The sequence below is a fragment of the Protopterus annectens genome, chromosome 9.part0, assembly GCF_019279795.1.
Source record: "Protopterus annectens isolate FY-2018-M chromosome 9.part0, PAN1.0, whole genome shotgun sequence".
NCBI lineage: Eukaryota > Metazoa > Chordata > Ceratodontiformes > Protopteridae > Protopterus > Protopterus annectens.
The window spans coordinates 1,525,313,426-1,525,332,337 of record NC_056743.1 but is presented as its reverse complement, the minus strand read 5'-3'; the positions used below and the strand labels follow the sequence as shown (position 1 = coordinate 1,525,332,337).

The window sequence follows — 18,912 nt, the reverse complement described above, 5'->3', positions numbered from 1 at the left end:
TTTTTCTTGCCCCAGATGTCAGGTGCCCCCACAATAGGAAGCAATTAAATGGTATGGCAAACACCTATGAAAAAGCAAATACACAAGAAAAAATAAATATACCAATAAGAAGAAGAGGTAGAGTCAAGAGAAGTCAGGGGGCTGGAGGGAGGGTAACCAGGACTGCAACAGTGAATACACTCGAACATCTACATTTATGGTAAGTGTACACAACTGTACTATGTTCTTCATGTTTCACTGTTGCAGTCATCACATTTGGGTTGATTCCCAAAGCTAACGAAGGGAGGAGGAAGTTAAAGAGCATTAGGGCCAGCTATTAATCCCTGCAAGCCTGCAGTAGCAAATCCAGCTCTGGATTTAGAGAAGATAGGCAAGTGGTAATGTTTGGTGAAGGTATGTACAGAGCTCCAGGTAGAAGCCTCTAGGCTGTCCCTGGTAGGGACTCCTCTGAGAAATGCCGCAGAGGTAGATGCAGCCCTGGTGGAATGTGATCTTATCCCCTGTGGGGTAGGTTTTCTATGGTGCTTGTAGCAGAAATTAATGCAATGGTCTATCCATTTGGAAATGGTTTGCTTTGAAATGACCTTCCCCTCTGCCCCTGCAGCAAAGCTAACTAGCAGTTGTTCAGATTTTCTGATAGGCTTAGTCCTGTCCAAATAGAATCTGAGTTGTCTGTGCACGTCCTGAGAGTGCAGTATTCGTTCCCCTTTGTTTTGTGGATTAGGGAAAAAAGTAGGCAAATGAATAGACTGATTTAGGGCCACAGTATACACCACCTTGGACATAAAGGAAGGATTAGTCCTGAGGGAATCCCTGTCCGCATGGAAGATAATGAAGGGTTCCACTGCCATGAGGGCCTGTAATTCAGACACTCTTCTTGCTGAAGTGATGGCTAGAAGGAAGGCTGTTTTCCAAGAAAGGAATTTCAACTCTGCTGTAGCAGCTGGCTCAAAGGGGGAAGAATGAGCTTTTCCAATACAAAGTTAAGGTGCCAGGTTGGAGTGGGAGCTCTCCTGGGGGGGGGGGGGTCTTAAATTTTTGGCCCCTCTAAGGAATTGCTTTAGCAAGGGGTGAGAGAAGAGGGGTGGCTCAGTATTATAATGTGCTGAAATGCCAGAGGCATGAATTTTAATTGACGAGAAGGATAGGCCTTTGTGGGGCATTTCTGTTAAGTACTGTAGAATATGAGGTAAGCTGGGCACTGTTGTGCCCATCCCCTGAGTCTGGCTCTAGGAACAGTATCTTTTCCACTTTTCAGCATAGGATTGTCTAGTACTAGGCCTCCTTGCCTCCAGAATGACATCCAGTACCTGCTTACTGAGGGATGCTAGAAGAGAGCTCAAGGAATTAGCCAGGCTGCAAGGTTCAGGGTTTGAAGCTGAGGGTGCAGAATCTGGCCTGGGGTCTGAGGCAGGTGCCATGGTTGTAGCAGTATCATACTGCGCAAGGGGGGGGTACCAGTGCTGGCGTGGCCAGTCTGGTGCAATCAGTATTGTCCTTGGCTTGTCCTGTTTGATCTTTAGTAGAACTTTTGAGAGGAGAGGCAGAGGGGGAAAGGCATAAACTGAGAGGCTTTCCCAGGTAAAGGACAGGGCATCCACTTTCCAAGCTTGACTGTGGGGAGTTCTTGTGCAGAATTTGTTCAATTGGTAGTTCTGAGGGGAGGCAAACATGTCTACCTCTGGAGTCCTCCATTTGTTCCTCAAGAGGTTGAATATTTTGGGCTCTAGTTTCCAATCATGTGGGTCCATGAGACTTCTGCTTAAGTCATCTGCCAGTGAATTTAGTTTGCCTGGCAGGAATTGTGCTTGTAGGTGTACTTGGTAGCTCAAGGCTGTGTCCCAGAGAGCCATGGCTAGTCTGCAGAGAGGGTACAGTGGGTTCCCCCCTGCTTGTTTATGTACCACATAACTGTGGTGTTGTCTGTCTTTACCAATAGTTGTCCTGGAAGAATACGGTCTTTGAATGCTGTCAGAGCATTCTGTACAGCTAACATTTCTTTTTGATTGATATGCAGGTGCATCTGTCTCGGGTTCCATTTGTCCTGAATGTACTGTCCTGTCATGTGAGCTCCCCATGCACAGTTTGATGGATCTGTTGTTAGGGTTTGGGCAACCTGGGGTAAAGTGAAATGGAGTCCCTTGTTGTGGTAGCAGGCCTCTGCCCACCTGAGGAATTCTGTCTTTATACAAGGAATGATAGAAATCATTGTTTTCAGGTCCTGAGAATGTTGACACCATAGGCTTTTTAGATACCATTGGAGTTTCCTCATATGCAGTCTTGCATATGGAATTAGTAGAATGCAAGAGGCCATGAACCCCACAGTTTGCAGTATTTTTCTTGCAGATAGCTGGGGTTTTGTGGCCAATAGTTTGAAGTAGGTTGTCAAATAACCTTGTTTCTCTGCAGTGAGGAATGCCATCTGGGAAGTTGTGTTCAAGCTTGCTCCCAGGGATAAAATCTGTTGGCAGGGTACTAGGTGAGATTTCTTTTTGTTGATGGTGTACCGCAGTGAGGTTAGAAGTTTCTTTACGAATGCCAGGGGTTGTAATAGCAAGTCCTGGCTTTCTGCCCGAATCAGACAATCGTCCAAGTATAGGTAAATTTGAATATTTCTCTGTCTGCAAAATGCAATGGCTGGAGCTAGACACTTTGTGAACACCCTGGGCGCAGTAGATAAGCCAAAGGGAAGTGCAGAGAACTGAAAGTGCATGGAGCCCGCCCTGAAACATAGGTATTGTCTGCAGGATCCTCTTATTGGGATGTGCAGGTAAGCTTCCTTTAAATCTAGGGTTGCCAGCCAGGCATCCTTGGCTAGCATAGGAAGAAGCTGTTGAAGAGTTAGCATTTTGAATTTTGGAACCACCAGAAAGGTGTTGAGAATAGAGAGGTCCAGGATAGGATGCCAGGAGATGTCTTTTCTGGGTACCAGAAAAAGTCTTGAATAAAAACCTTGTCCCCTTCGTTCTGCTGGGACAGGCTGAATAGCCCTGATACTGAGAAGAGAGAGAATCTGCTGTTGGGCCTCCATCCATTGATTTGGGGGTAGGTCTGGCCAACCATTTGGGGTTGGTAGTGTGTGGAAGTGGAATCTGTATCCTTGGTAAACTATGTTCAAAACCCATTTGTCCTGGGTAATGAGTTTCCAGTTTTCTGCATGCAGGGTGAGCTTTCCTCCTAAGGGAGCAGGTAGTTGAGCAGGGCTTGGAAGGGTTAAGATTAAGTCATTGTGCCATTTTTCCATAGGGGGGTGGCTTACTACTCCTTGCTTTGGAAGTGGGAGACCCCCCCTCTGCTTAGATCTGTGTGTAGTCTAAGACTGTAGCCTAGGTGGTCTGCTGTTCCTGGGTTTGGACTGAGAAGGCATGGAAGGGACTGGAAAGGACCAGTTCTTAGAAGGCCAATGCCTACTGAATATGGGAGGCTGTATTTGTAGGAAATCCTTAACAGTTTGCATAGATTTAACTTTTTCCTCCATCCTTTTGAGGACTACTTCTGCTTTGTTGCCAAAAAGGCGGTATTGGTTTAAGGGGGCATTCAGCAATTTAGCTTTAGAAGGGGTAGGATTTTTGGCAGCAGTAGCCTTAATGCCTTTTGGTCCTTGGGAAATGGTCTCGGGATCCGCAGAAGGATTCTTGAAGAGGAACTTGTGAGAGTCAGGTGCTCTGTAGTACCTGTCAGGTTTTCTGGGAGCTGGAAGTAAAGTGTCTGGGGTAAGGCTAGATTCCAAGAAAGCATCATCTACAATGTCCAGAATAGGAGGGATAGCTAAAGGCCTGTGTTGAGGTAGGAGTAAGAATTCCCTAAGTCTCTTTTTGGACTCAGAGTAATCCTGGCTTTCCCAGCAGAAATGCTCCGTAAGAGTATGCAAGATTTCACCGAAAGAAAAATCTTCTGGAGGGGAAGCAGGGGGAATGGAATCCTCTGCATCAGAATCCTCATAAGTAGATAAGGGCAAATCCTGGTAATCAGAAGGAGCAGAAATATCAGATTCCTGATCAGAAGAATCAGAAAGAAAATCAGTTCTAGGTCTCTTAGAGGGGGAAGGCTGGCTTCCCCTAAATAAGGTAAAAAGGTCTTCAGCCTTTCTAAGCATTTGTTTTTTAGGCATATGGGCCTGAGCCTGCGGTTTGGTTGTCGGTTTTCTAGGCATAGTGAGAGTTTTTGGCTTGGATGAAAACGATGGTATTGGTTTAATATGAATGTCTGTAGGCCTGAATACACCCTCAGAAGCCAGTGCCTGCACTGCGGCTCCGGACCCATCCAAGGTAGAGACATCCGCAGGTTCCATAGTCGAAGAAGCATCTTGTGGCATACTGGACTCCGAATGGGTCTCAGTAGAGGCCTGCGAATCTGAAGTAGCGAGTATCAGGGGCTGCAAAAGCGCCTCACTGAGTACCAGCAGACTGGCAACTAGCTTAACGGAAGCGTCGTCGGCAGCTTTGGACCTATGCGGTCTGTTTCTGTCTTAATCCTTACATTTTTTCAGAAGATCGGTAGTTGGATGGCTTAACAAAGCCATTTCGGAGTACACAGATCGAGTATGAAAGTAATTAGCTGCAAAAATAGCCCAACAATGAATAGTTCGGGCATTGAACAAGGCACAAAACTGACAATGAGGAACGTCGAGGTCTGGGCCTAAACAGGGGATGCAGTAAGAATGAAAATCTCTATGAGGTATTTGCTTTCCACAGGTAAGACAATTGTTAACTTTTACTGACGTCGGTTAGAGCAAGAAAAAGGATCCCCAATGGGGTACTTAGCTTTTTTGAAGACTTCGGGTCTGAAACTCGAAAACGAAAATTTCAGGAGTTGACCGATCAGCACTTGCGAACTGCTTCTGCTTCGGGCACCGCACGGCAAGAAAGACTGATGTAATGGTGTCGGCTGCATGTTTTACACCCCTAACGACCTGACGTCAAGGGAGAAGCGACAACATTCGACACAGAAATCCAAAGACTCTGGTATTCAGACAGGCTGAGGGCTACCTGCAGGCAGATAACCCAAATGTGATGACTGCAGCAGTGAAACACGAAGAACATCACAACTGGTGTGCCCATCAGTAATAGACATCTTTTGGGAGCATTTATCACACTTCTTGAACCCTGACTTTTTGAGTTCTTTATGATCCTTCTACATGTTCAGATTCTCACAAAAGGGTCAGAACTAATGGGAAAAGGGAACCCAAAAGCAAAAACTTAACAACTCTGTTACCTCACAAAGTTGAAAAATAACTTGAGACCAGCAAACACATCTCTAGACAGATCTGTCTACAAAGAAACAATATCTAAATCACTAAAAACCTAAACTACAATAACCACAGCACACAACTACCCTACTAATGGTAAAAATGTATCTATGTATAAAAATATACTAATGGTGACCATGCACAAACAACAAGTTTGAGGAGACAAACTCTAACTTAAACGATTCCTCCTCACGACTATAGGGAAGGCAATGGAAGGGAAGGGGAGCGCCCCTCTAAGTTAAACGGGGCACGAGGAGCCCTCTAACTCAAATGAGCTACCTGAAAGGATAAGGGGGGAAAGTCTCTAACTAAATCGAGCTTCAGAAAGAAAATAGGACAACTACTAGAGAGACAGGCCTGAAGAAGAAAGGGAATGACGGCCAAAATCAGCAAAGACGAGTAAAACACACAAATTACTCCAAAAAACTACAAATATCCAAACTGTTGAAAAAAAGCTATTAATAAGCTTGAACTATTTTACTAAAATATTAATAATAAATTTAACTTAGCCAAGAGCCAGTCAGAAGTCACCCGATCTGCTTGAGTGGCAAACGAGATCTGAGTAATCTTCCCTATGCATCATGGGATAGAGCATAGCCTCGAGCCAGTGGAAGCTCTCGAGCTTTTGAATTAGGCCAAGTCGGAACCCAACCAACAAGGAATGAAGGCGAGATAGGAAAACATAACATCAGATATTTTTGTTATGACTTATGGGTGCAAAACTTTTAGGATAAGGCAAGTCATTAATAGACAGTGGCATATTTTGACATCAGATAGATTTTTTTTTTTTTATTCAAAGTTTTCTGAAAACTGTTCTTTTACTTCAGAAAGGACTCTAGTTTGGGTAATGGACTTTCATTATTATAAAAATCCTTTTTCATTCAGAATTATACAATCTTTTTTAAGTGAGATGCTCAATGGGTGTTTCCTTTTGGTTGTTATATATTTTGTTGATACATTGACAGCAGAAAACCCTTTTTCACATGTAATACACATCATGTTTATAATATTAATTACTTATTTACATGTGCAACAGAGTTTGTCACTTACTTACTCAAGTGTCCTGTGGGGCATTTTATATTGGTTCATAGATGTATACTAGGCTAATGATCACTGGATCCTTTATAAGCTCAGGCATGCAAACCAAATGTATCTCAGGAGTTACTGTGCCTCAGTGATTATTTTAAGGGATGTATGTTAGTTAGGGCATGATTTAATGGCTGCCTCTGTCCATCACAGACATAGGTGCCAGACCAGGGGTGAATTACCAATTTTCCATTCACTGATCCAGGTTGCACTTGAACAGTCACCAGTCATTTGTCTGTGTTAGATCTTGCTGTCAGATGTTAGTATCTTGAAGGGTTTCTATGATTGCACCTAGCTTGCCATCATCTGCAAACTTGGTAAGCCAGAGGCCCTTGACATTAGCCTTGGCATCCAAAAATAGATGCCAAAGAGGAGTGGACCCAGCACAAAGCCCTGGGGGACTACACTGATGACTGTCCTTTGTGTGGATGTGGTCTCTCCAATCCTAACTTCTTGGGTCCTGTCTGTGAGCCAGCTGCCTATCCAGAGAATTACATAGGGATTTAATCCAAATTCCATGAGTTTGTTTGTAATGCCCAAGTGGGGTACTGTATCAAATGCCTTAACTAGGTCAAGGTATGCAGTATGCATTGTTTTGCCCTCATCCATTTCCTTGGTGACCTTCTGAAAGAAGTCCACCAAATTCAGCGGGTGTGACCTGCCTTTGATGAAACCAAACTGGGTTGGATCCAGTGTCTAAATGTTTCCTATGTCATTGTAATTCATTCCAATGATAATTCTTTCCATGGCTTTGCATATGAGACTATTCAGACTAATGGGTCTGTAATTCCCAGATTTCACTGATGGTCTGAACTTGTGCAAAGGGATGATTGTTGCATTCTTTTATTTATGTGGTACAAAGTCTCTGTGGAGGCTATGGTTCAATAATGACACCCATGGCCCTGGTAGGTTATATTTTAGACTACTTAGGAAGCATCCTGGGATATTATCAGGCTCACTGAAGCTGTATTCTTGGCCTCATTGAGCACATCTAAGATGCACTTCCTACTGATAGTTGGAGGTTATGTTACTGTAGATGGCATTTCCTAGGGGGCAGATAGGGGTGCCAGGGGGTAAAGCTAGAACTGAATTTTTCAACTAGAATATTTGCTACATCTCCCTGTTCCATGAACGTGGCTGAATTTAGCAAAAGTTTGGCACACTGTTGTGTGCTACCTTTGAGGTTTTGGACATACCTAAAGAAGGCCTTATGTTTATCTTTGGCCTGGGAAGTTTTACTTACCTTTAAATTTACTTTGTTGGACTTAATTAGTCCTCTTAGCTGTCTAGTCAGTTTGATGACAGAGTTTTTATCTTTTTTGGTGTTGCACTTCATAATTTTAGCTATTGACTTTTTATTTTGTTGTACAACCTATTTAAGTTTGGATTCCACCATGGTGGCTGATTTTTTTTAGTTAGTTTTGGACTTACTTCTTATAGGCACAGCAACCTCTATGCAATCAATGATGCGATTGTACAATGCTTCTGTGAATAATTCTACATATGCTGCTGTGTTATCTGGGTTTGGAGGGACTTGAAATTTTGGCAGGTTATTGTTCAATAAAAGGGAGTTTGTCTTGGGCTAGTTTCTAACTATTGCAGGGTTACAGAACTGATTCTTATTTCGAAGGAGACTGCTTTGTGATCTGAACTTACCAGATAGGACATGACACTGGGGGGGGGTGTGTGTGTACAGCATTCTCCTATATTTGTGAGTTTCAGGTCTAGTATGCTTGTACATCTAGTAGGTGTATGTACTAACTGGTCCTGAGCGTTTAAGTTTACAAAGTCTAGGAATATCTGCACCTACAAATCTGGGGTCATGTAGGATTCCCAGTTTATAGATGGATAATTAAAGTCCCACCATGAGTATGGTATTTGGTTGAATAATCAGTGTCTCCAAAAGGTCTAAGTATGAGCTATGAGTTTCATAGGACATAGAGGGTGACATATCTCAGGTCATTAGCAGCTACATGTACTATAAGTGAATCATACTGTTAGTTGTGATGCAATGACTTGAGTGCATGTGTAACTTGGCAGATTCTGGCCCCTGACAGGCAGCTGACCATTATTTTCTCCATATTCAGCCTGGTGAGAGGGGCATCAGTATGTCGTACTATGGGGTCCCCTATGACTAGAGTCCTAGGTAGTGTATTGGTTTGCCTTATGGGTTTAGTAGTTGAGGCTCCAATGGGTATGTCTGTATGTGCAGTGTTAAGTGTTGTTTCTGCTGAGTGCCTTCAGGTTTGCTGAGGATAATGTTTGCAGGTGGAATATCTGGGAGGTCTTTGGGTCTTGGGAAGATTGCATTTAAGTGCCTCATCATTAACAGGTCTATGTATAGGATGAGTACTACGTGTGGAGGGCGTAGCATGTATGTTTCTAACAACCAGATTGTTATTATGAGTGCTTGTATGTAATATTTTGCCTCCAGAGACATTGTGTATATACATGTCTTGGACACAATACTTGTTTCTTTGAGGATTAAATGGTTGTTAGTGAATATTATACAGTTGATACATTGTCGCAATATACCCATATCCATAAAACTGTCTGAGAAGAAATTGGGAAAGTGCATATCCATGGTGTCAGGTTCTTTACTGGGTGAGTTACAACAGTGCATTGTATGAGGTGTTAATAGTGAACTGACTACATGTGCTTCTGGGGCTAAAGACTAGACTAAGTTATATAATACTAAATTCAAGGGGCAGTGCTTCTCAATGCACAAAGTAGCTGCTTCATGCTACTCAACTTGGAAAGTAGTTGCTGTACACTCACTAAGTTACTGGTAGTTTCAGAGGTGATTTTATGAGGAAATTTGGTTTCTAGGAGTCTATGTCTATACAGAGCTCTGCTAGGCAGTGGTGCACAATTGCTCCAAATGTATACACGCACTTACAACTCAAGAAAGTGGCTTCTAAGCCCTCTGGCCAATATAACAACATAACAACTACACTTTCAGCTTTCTTATATGTGTCTTAACTCAGATAGACCAGATCCCCACCTACTGCCTCTAGATGGATTATCCCTGTCCTCTCTATGTAAAAATACAAAAAGACTGCTTGAGAGTGTAATGCTACTATAAAACAACTTAAACAAACTACTTGGACTTGGAAATTTCAAGTATTAGTGACCTTTAAAATTATTTAAAGTATAAAATTAACAAATAAAGCAAAGTAAAGCAGTAACACTCTAGAACAGTTAACTGAAGTGCAAAATAATAAAGTATATCTCTTATCTGCCAGTGACTGAGGAGGATTAATGCAGGACCCTCTTAGATTGTGGCAGGGGTGCAGAGCATATGGGTTCTCTGGGAAAATGAGACGGAGACAATTTGCAGTAAAAGATGGTTTACTTAAGAGTAATACTGGTTTGCTGGGTGAGGACTAAGTATTATGAATTTGTGGAAAACAATGAGTGGAAAAAGTATTTCAACAATTTACACAACAGACATTAACAATGAAAGAGGGGAGGGAGGGGGATTGGAAGTCAGATTACCATAATGGTCAGAAGCCACAGACACAACAGGAGGGTTGGGGAAAAAAATCAAGCAGCAAAAAGCAGGCTAGCTAGAGAGAGATCCAATCAAATAAAGTCAATATTGGAGCTCTAGTCCTATGACTCAGAGCTACAGGTCAATGACCTAAAGTACGTTAGAATTTCAGTGAGGGCTGAGGCAGACACAAAGGAAAGGGGAACAAAAAGGCACTGAAATGCAACTTCAAGCAGGTAAATGATAAGCAGAATATAGCAGCAAAACTGGGAATATAAACAACTGTAAAATCAGTAAAGAACCAATCCTAGAACAGAATTTACAATACTTCCACTACTGTAATTCTTCCACTATCAAAGGTACCAGAGTATGCAGAAATTTACCATTAACATTGTTTATGGAAAACATGCAGTAATAAATGACTGAATGAGGCTCAAAATTGACAGAGTTCACAGTTCTGCCACAACTATGAATGAAACTACGTAACTAAGGCCTCCACAAAGAGTTCAAAACAAAACCAGCTAGCTTTTTACTTAAGGAGACAGAACTGCAGTATAATGTATTAAACTATGCTAAGATCTTGCAGTAACTCACAATCTTCCCACAACTGTAAATGAAGCTACAAGAGTAAAGCCCTAGAACTTCTTCTTCTTCTTTCGGCTTTTCCTGGTTAGGGGTTGCCACAGCGGATCAACTGTCTGCTCATTATTGGCAGTGGAGTTTTAGGGTGTCGAGTTGCCAGCCCGGCACCCAACCTTCCACAGAAGGCACACACACACACACACACACACACACACACACACACACACACACACACACACACACACACACTCACACCTAGGGCCAATTTAGAGCGTCCAATCCACCTACAGCATGTCTTTGGGATGTGGGAGGAAACCAGAGCACCCATAGGAAACCCACGTGACCACAGGGAGGACATGCAGACTCCGCACAGAAGGCACCCCAGCCAAGGATCGAACCGGAGAACCTCTTGCTGTGAGATGGCAACACTAACCTCTTACCCAGTAAAGCCCTAGAAAAAAATAGAAAAAAGAAAAACATAACTTTTTGGCTAAAACATGGAACAAAGTAGAAGAGTACAACAAAGTCACCATAACTGCAACTTAAAATTTTAAACAGTGGTGAAATAAAAGTTTTTTTTTTCTTTCATTTTCACAGATGCTTGTTTCTCACTATTTGTCAGTCTTGGTGAGACTACTTGCCAGTTTCAACAATGTATTTCTCTCCATCTTGGTAGTCTAAGGTGTGGATGAACGAGATGTGCTTTCATCGAACATATATCAACATGATTTTACATTTTTGGTTACTGATGGGGTGAACCATGGACATAGGGTTGACTAAAACCAAACTTTATACACAGGGAGACTATCTGGATTATTAATTTAGGTGCTATATGTCCACTTGGTTTAAATGAACGTCTGTGTAAAATCTGTATTATTAGATATATGACTTTGGGTTTTGCAAATTTCTAGAAAAAAAAATTTCATCAATTAGATGGGGCTGTGGTACATCTGGGTGCCCTTTGAAATATAACATATACTTATATTTGTTTTTATTTTTATTTATTTTATATTAACTTGATGCATGAATTCTTTCAGAGATATTTATTACGGATTCTTATTTATCCAGGTATATAGTTATATCAATTTAATATCAATGCATTTTTGTGCTTCTCCAGAGATTTGCTTCATAGGTAGCCATTGTATCACTCATTTTTTATGCACTGAAGATGATTTGTTGAGCAAAACCTGGTTTGTGTTTTCTACTTGCTGTCTTGGAATACAACTAAATGCATTACTGAATGCTTCTTTTTGGGTGCTGTTCTTTTGTTTAGACTGTCTGTTTGGTACGTGCACCCTTTTTCTAACTGTCCTATGCACTTATTTGAATGCTGTGTGTGTGTGTGTGTGTATATACACACACACACACACACACACACACACAGAAAGAGAGAGAGGTGTGTGTGTGAGTGTGTATACGTATATAAATATTTATATATATATATATATATATATATATATATATATATATATACATGGATTCACTTCAGAAGCTCGAAATACTGAAATCTCGAATTTCAGTATCTCAAGCTCAAGAAGTGGAATCTACAAAACAATGAAAACTAAAAACCGCGAAATTCAAAACTTCGAATACCGGAAGTTTTGAATTTCTCCGTTTTACTACACACACACACACACACACACACACACACACAAACACACACACACACAAGCTTCCTCTACAAAAGATGATCTTCCAGACTGTCGAATGCAACATTACAAAAGGCTAAAACAATGTTTTTCACTCTGGAAACTCCCATCCTAATTTAAATATACTATCGCCACATTCATACAACCAAAGGGACAGGAGAAGCACTATAAATGTGAACAGCAGGAACTGTACTCATACAGCCTAAGTCTCAAGAGTGTCAAAGAATTTTGTTGAAACATTACATCAAGGAATCAGAACTGAGCACTTTGAATGTTTACAACTATACACATCAATTCACAGAAATCAGAAAAAAATGAATGAATGAGTTGTTGTGTGCAGTCTAGCAGCTGTACAATCACATCGAAAGATTCAGCTCTTCTCAGCTCTAAACATTTAAATAAAGAAAATGATGGACTTCCAAAGGGTTCTTCACAGGCTGGCACTCACCCATTGGCTGCCCCATCTTTCAGGATGTAAAGATGATGTTTGTTGACTTGCATTCGCCCAGCACTGGTGATTGGAGCAGGTAACCGCTGGGCCTGTTACAGATGTAAAAGAACTGAAGTTAGCAACAAATATGTGGTGTTACACTTCTTATCCACAATTCTCATTTACAGTTGTGATATATTTGAAGAAAATGAAACTTTTGAAAATAATAGCAAGGATAAGCACAAACAAATATGCTTAACAGATGTTATAAATACACAGCAAATCACTTCTTTTTAAACTTTTTGAATCCTTACTCTTTAGCTCATTCAGAAACTTGACAAAAACAGAAAGTTAAAGCACATTTTCAAAATCACAGTTTAAATATCAGCACTTGTACAACATTCACTAATATTAAATAATGTTAATTTTCCATCTAAATGTTTCTTGCAAATAATGGTTCATAGAACTATATTACAATTAAATTACTTAAAATGAGCAATTATGTGCTTACTGCAACTGCAACAAGTTTGCCCCATCACATCAGTTCTGTGAAATCAACAAATGTTCTGCTAAGCACTAGAATCAACTAAAACCTTTTTTATTAACAGTCAGTCAGCTGTCTCCCCTGATGTTATAAACGTTTGCACAACATACCAGCTGCTGTTCTTTTCTTTTCCTCCTTCTCTCTGCTTTAACCTCTTATCACTCACAACTTTCCAATCCACTATTATGCTCTCCCACCTCCCACAGCTTTAATACTCATCTAACACCTACCTTCTTTAATATCTCCCCAGCCCTAGTCAACCTCTCTACCTCTTGTCTTCACAAACCATCTAGATTGCATAGCCTCCCTCCTACCTACAAACCTAAACCCAGGTTACATAAACTGCATTTATATATTACACTTCTCTCTCTTCCCACTAATAACCTACTCAATTCTGGGGACATCCACCCCAACCCTGGCCCCTCTTCCACTCCTCTCAGTGATTTACCCTCCTTATCATCTACCGCATCTCCCCCTCCAATCTCCTCTCACCATCCCCAGCCTCTTACACTAAACTCATCCCTATCCAAGTTCCTGGCTATTTACTCTATAAACATTCAAAGTCTAACAAACAAAATCACTGAATTACATGCCTGGATAGCCCATACTACCCCTTACATACTTCCCTTATCTGAAACTTGGCTTAAGCCACACATCTCTAATAATGAAATTCTCCCACCAGGCTATAATATCTATCACTCTGATAGAAACCCCCAAAAAAGCAGGAGGTGTAGCCATCCTCCACTCCAATAGCCTTAACTTCTCACCTTTCCCTACATCCATCTCTGACTTTCACCCTGCTGAACGAATCATCCTAAACTGCCTCCTTAACCCTCACAAGAAACTAGCTGTTGCCTCTATCTATATCCCTCCTGGGAACAATCTGTCCACTTTAGAGAATGTCCTATTCTGGTTTTCCCACAACATACCCTATGAAACCCTCATCTTAGGAAATGTCAACCTTGATTGGTCCAAACTTAAAACTGACTCTCCACAACTTAGCATTAACCTGGATAGCAACTGATAGTTTCCCCCACCCGCCTCCATAAAAACGCTTCTTCCAGCTCCATAACTGACTGGATACTCACCAACTCCCCTCACCACTACCACAACCCCATTACCCTACCTGACCAACTTAGTGACCATCTCCTCACCTCTGTCTTCAGATACACCACCCAACCTCCCAAACCCCACCTTTACAGGGATTGTTGTAAACACTCTAACTTTAATATAGTCCAATTCAACTCTATTATAATCTTCCACAGACTGGTCCTTCCTTAAAAACATCCCTCTCAATGATGCAGTCAATAGATTCAACACCATCTTCCTAAATACTTTGAACTCCCTTGCTCCCTCTAGGAAGATTAGAATAAAATCTAACTATGCTCCCTGGCTCCCCAAAGAAACTAAGTCCCTTATGCTCAAAAGAGATAGAGCTTGGTAAGCTTGGGTCAAAACAAAGGAATTACTGTGTTACAAAACTATAGACATCGCAGAAATCTTACTATGAAACAAACCTATAATGACAAAAAGTCCTTTTATAACTCGGCTCAACTCAATAGCAAAACCAACCCTCGGAAGTTTTGGTCTGCTATAAACAGAATACTATCTCCAGGTTGCCCCTCAACCCTCTGCCCTTACCCAAACACATCCCCTCTGGAGACTGCTACTCTCCTCAATAAACACTTTACTAATACCATTCAAACACTCATACCATCCAACTGCAACACTAGCTCTAGACCTCTCCCTCCCAACCTATCAAACAAACATTTATTCTCCTTACATCCTTGCTCCTACTTCCTACATCAGATCTCTTCTACTAAAGCTCAAATCCTGCTCTCCCTCCACTGATAATCTACTTTCTACCTTCCTCAAATTTGCAGCTGATTTGATTGCTTACCCAGTATCTATTCTAATTAATAGATCTATTCAGGAATCCACTGTCCCTACCCTATAGAAACCCTTCTTCACTATTCCTCTCCATAAAGGAGGTAACTCTACTGACTCATCTAACTACCGACCTATTGCTATCCTATCCCTCCTGTCTAAGATTCTTGAAAAATGTATCCACTCACAACTACTTAACTACCTCCTCCAGCATAATCTTCTCACTCCCACTCAGCATGGCTTCCATTCCAACTGCAGTACGACCACAGCCCTGTTATCCTTCACACATACCATTTCTGAGGCCCTTGATAATAACAAACTAATTTCTTGTCTCTTCCTGGACTTATCCAAAGCCTTTGATGCAGTCTCCCATCCCCTACTGCTATCTAAACTTGCTGATCTTAATCTGTCTTCTTCCTCCCTTGCCTGGTTCTCCAGCTATCTATCCTGCAGGCAGCAATCTGTTAAATGGCTGTCCTCCTTTTTTACATTCAAACCTGTTCCAACCGGGGTACCACAAAGTTCCATCCTGGGTCCCCCTCCTCTTCAATGTCTTTACCAATGATCTCTACACATCCTGTAAACAATCCTCCCTCATACAATACGTGGACGACTCGACTCTCATCACCATCTCAGAAAATTTTCTCCAAATTTTCTCCAAACTGCATACTTTAACTCAACATATCTGACACAGATATCCTTCAGAAGGGTCTCACAGAGACGCGGCTAACTGCCAGAGCCATGGCCTAAAGTTAAATGCCAAAATAGCTACCAAATAGGTGGCAATCCACTGAGTACAGAAGAAGTTATCAGGGACCTGGGGGACCCAGGTTGATAGTAGTCTCTGTCATCACACCCATGTAGCTAAAGTAGTTAGGAAGGAAGACCCTACATTGCCCACCTTATCATGAAGGATTCTCTCATCTAGATCAAGGAGGTCATAGTCTCCCTATACTCATCACTCATCAGACCCAATGATTAGTACATGCCCCCATCGAATGTATCTGACCCGACACTTGCAGCAGCTGGAGCCAAAGGATAAAGGGTCTCAAACAATTACCTCAGTGTCACTGCTCAACAGAGGCACAGCAAAATAATGGGTATAGTTCCTCATACTGTATGAACCTATGAACCTATGAACCTATGAACAGGCCTTCCTATCCACAGAACAATGGTTGTCCAGCAATTTACTCATCCTTAACCCTAAAAAGACCAAACTCTTACTATTCCTACCTTGATCTCTCACTCACTTAAAATCCACCTTTGCTATTACTTCCTCTAATAACACTACTATCTAACCTGAAGCTCATACCAAACTCCTTGGAGTCATTGATGATGAACTCAAATTCAACTTGCACATCCTCCAATGTATAAAAAAGACACACCAGAAACTTGGTCTACTGTATCGCAACAAAAAATTTCTAACTGCTAATGTCAGACTCTCCCTTGCACAAGCTGTTCTCCCCCCTCCCTTCTTTATGCTGCTTAAGTCCTCACCAACATTCAAACCCCAACCTTAAACAAACTCCAACAAACTTACCATAAGATAGCTAGATTTATCACAAACTCTTCTTCCAATTCACATCACTCCCTCACCCTAAATTATCTCCACTGGCTAGAATTCCACCATCTACTGCTGTTATCTCAACTTCAAATGTTACACTTCTTTATAAACCCTCATCCTGTCCTGCTCTCCCTTCTTTCCTCTCTATCTATATTCCTTCTAGGACTCTTTGTACCTGTAATCAGCAACTACTACACATCTACCAAACCAAAAAAAATGTAGGCAAACTGCTATATAAATACTCCATCTCCCAAGCTTGGAATAAACCTCCAAGGGATATTTGTTCTATCATCCACCCCTCCCACTTTAAAGAAAAACTCCAACTTCATCTGTTTAACTCCAAAATGTGTCCATTTCAAGCCTCAACTTAAAGCTCCCCTCACCCCTCCTATTTACCTTTTTCAGTCCCTCCCCATATAGCTTAGTACCCCTCTACTGGTACGCATATCTGTACCCTATAATTTAGATAATTACTCTACATTACTATTCATTACTGGTGGACAAAACTCTTGTTTGTAAATATGTAAATATATTGTTGCTCTGTACAAATATGATATGGATAGTCCATGTGCATGATTTTTTTGCTTTGGGTTTCTAATGTTATTGTTTAACTGATTTCTTCCATACTTTTTGATCTAAATGTTATTTTTCTGTAAACTGTATGTGCACTGGAGCTTTTCTCCTCGGATCTCCACTGAAAATGGGCCACAAGCCCAGCTGGACCAACCCAGTTAACAAATGTCAATAAATAAATAATAAATACATATTTTTTTTGCCTTGTATTAATTGTGGTTGGTAAATTTGTCTGAAGCTGAAGTGACCAGCACCCCCTCAAACCAAGCGAGCAAGGAACAAAGAATATGCCAAAAGCAGCAACAAAGTGTAATAAAATCCAGTGATACAGTCTCATGATTCAAGTAAGACAGGATAGCATGGTATGAACAGTGGTATTCTTTCAAGGATCTTCAATGGTAAGCTCTTACTGATTTCATGATCTTCCAGAACGACTTCTCAGCAGCCCATATCTTTGGAATGAGAGGTAAGGTGGTAACACAATCTAAGAGACAGAACAACTGCAGTACACGGGTTATGAGAGTGTGCATTGAGTACAGATGGGACAAAAGTGCTTGATTACTGAAGGACTGCTGTGCTTTGTAAAGCAGTAAGAACTATGTATTTACTTGTGCTTCTTGAACTCTATGGGACACATGTTTGAAAAAAGTCACAATAACCCTTCCTGAATCTGATGAAAGTACAACATACTTTGAAGGTACAGCTGTGTGAAATACTTACTGTAACATTGTATTATCAGAGCATACAGATATCTGTCACTGGATTCATTAAACCATTAGTACCATCTATCAGCCAAGATATATTAATGCAGAAACCAAAGCATTCAGTCATTCACACATAATATATCCCTTGCAGCATTTAAGACAACAATACTTATATTTAAATTCCAGCACATTCTGCACAGGTTCTGTTTTGCTACACAAAGCAAAAGTTACTCATCATTAGATCACTACTGCAGTAGCCTATGCAATATGGATTTATCCTGCCAAAGACTGGAATTCCAAAGCTTTAGGGCATTACTATTAGAGTCTGAAGTTGAGCCAGTATAAAAGTAAATGTACAGCCACCAAAAATCAGAACTTTCTCCCCATTGAAGTACCAGCAAATCTTACTCTTTATTGAAACTTGTGATTTTTCAGGTTAGGAGGTTGGCTAGTATTTGTCTGTTGAGCAGATAAGTACCTGCTGGGGTCGTCTATTTTATTTTGAGAAAACTGCCTCAGTACTTCACTGAATTTATGTCTAAGAGAAAAGAAAGTGTATGATTAACAGATTCCCTATAAATATCTCCATATGTTCTGTCTGTTTCACTTAGGGGAGGAAAACGATATTCAGTACTATTCTATCTTTATGTCCTTTATCCCTAAAACTCTTAGAAGTAGACATGTTTTTTTTTTAAAGAAAAACAAATGTTAAAGGCTTTGACTTATACAATCAGAGAACAGTGTCCTGGTTCCTCAAAAGTTCCCTCTCTGATCCTCAAGAAGAGAAGAGAAGAGAAGAGAAGAGAAGAGAAAACAGTCCAGCTCCCTCTTTGTCCCAGTCTTCGGCAAGTAATTCCTCTGTAGCCTTATTGGAACCTTGGATCATCTATTAGTTCCTTTGGTGTTGCTCCTCGTAAAGCCGCAAAACACCAAGAGATAAGCATGTCCTCCAAGGCCACTCATATATCTTCTCTGGGTAAAAGAGAACCACTCTTGCCAGGATAGGATAAGGGAGTGGACGTCATACCCTTACAGACCTTGACTGAGGTATCGGGTTCCTGGAGAGATGACCGTATATGGGACAAATGGGAAGAAGAAAGAAATAAACGTTGCCATAATCCGTTCAACAATGTGGGAAGGAAGTTACCTTCA

At 41.1% G+C, this 18,912-nt stretch overlaps 1 protein-coding gene across 1 annotated transcript in view; it reads right to left on the bottom strand.

The window, feature by feature from the left end:
* ATAT1 (alpha tubulin acetyltransferase 1) overlaps positions 1-18,912 on the bottom strand; it is a 920,612-nt gene that overhangs the window by 670,920 nt on the left and 230,780 nt on the right. Inside the window, exon 3 of the mRNA XM_044084476.1 lies at positions 12,507-12,598. Coding sequence (XP_043940411.1) covers positions 12,507-12,598 — 92 coding nt within the window. The remainder of the gene's footprint in view (positions 1-12,506; positions 12,599-18,912) is intronic.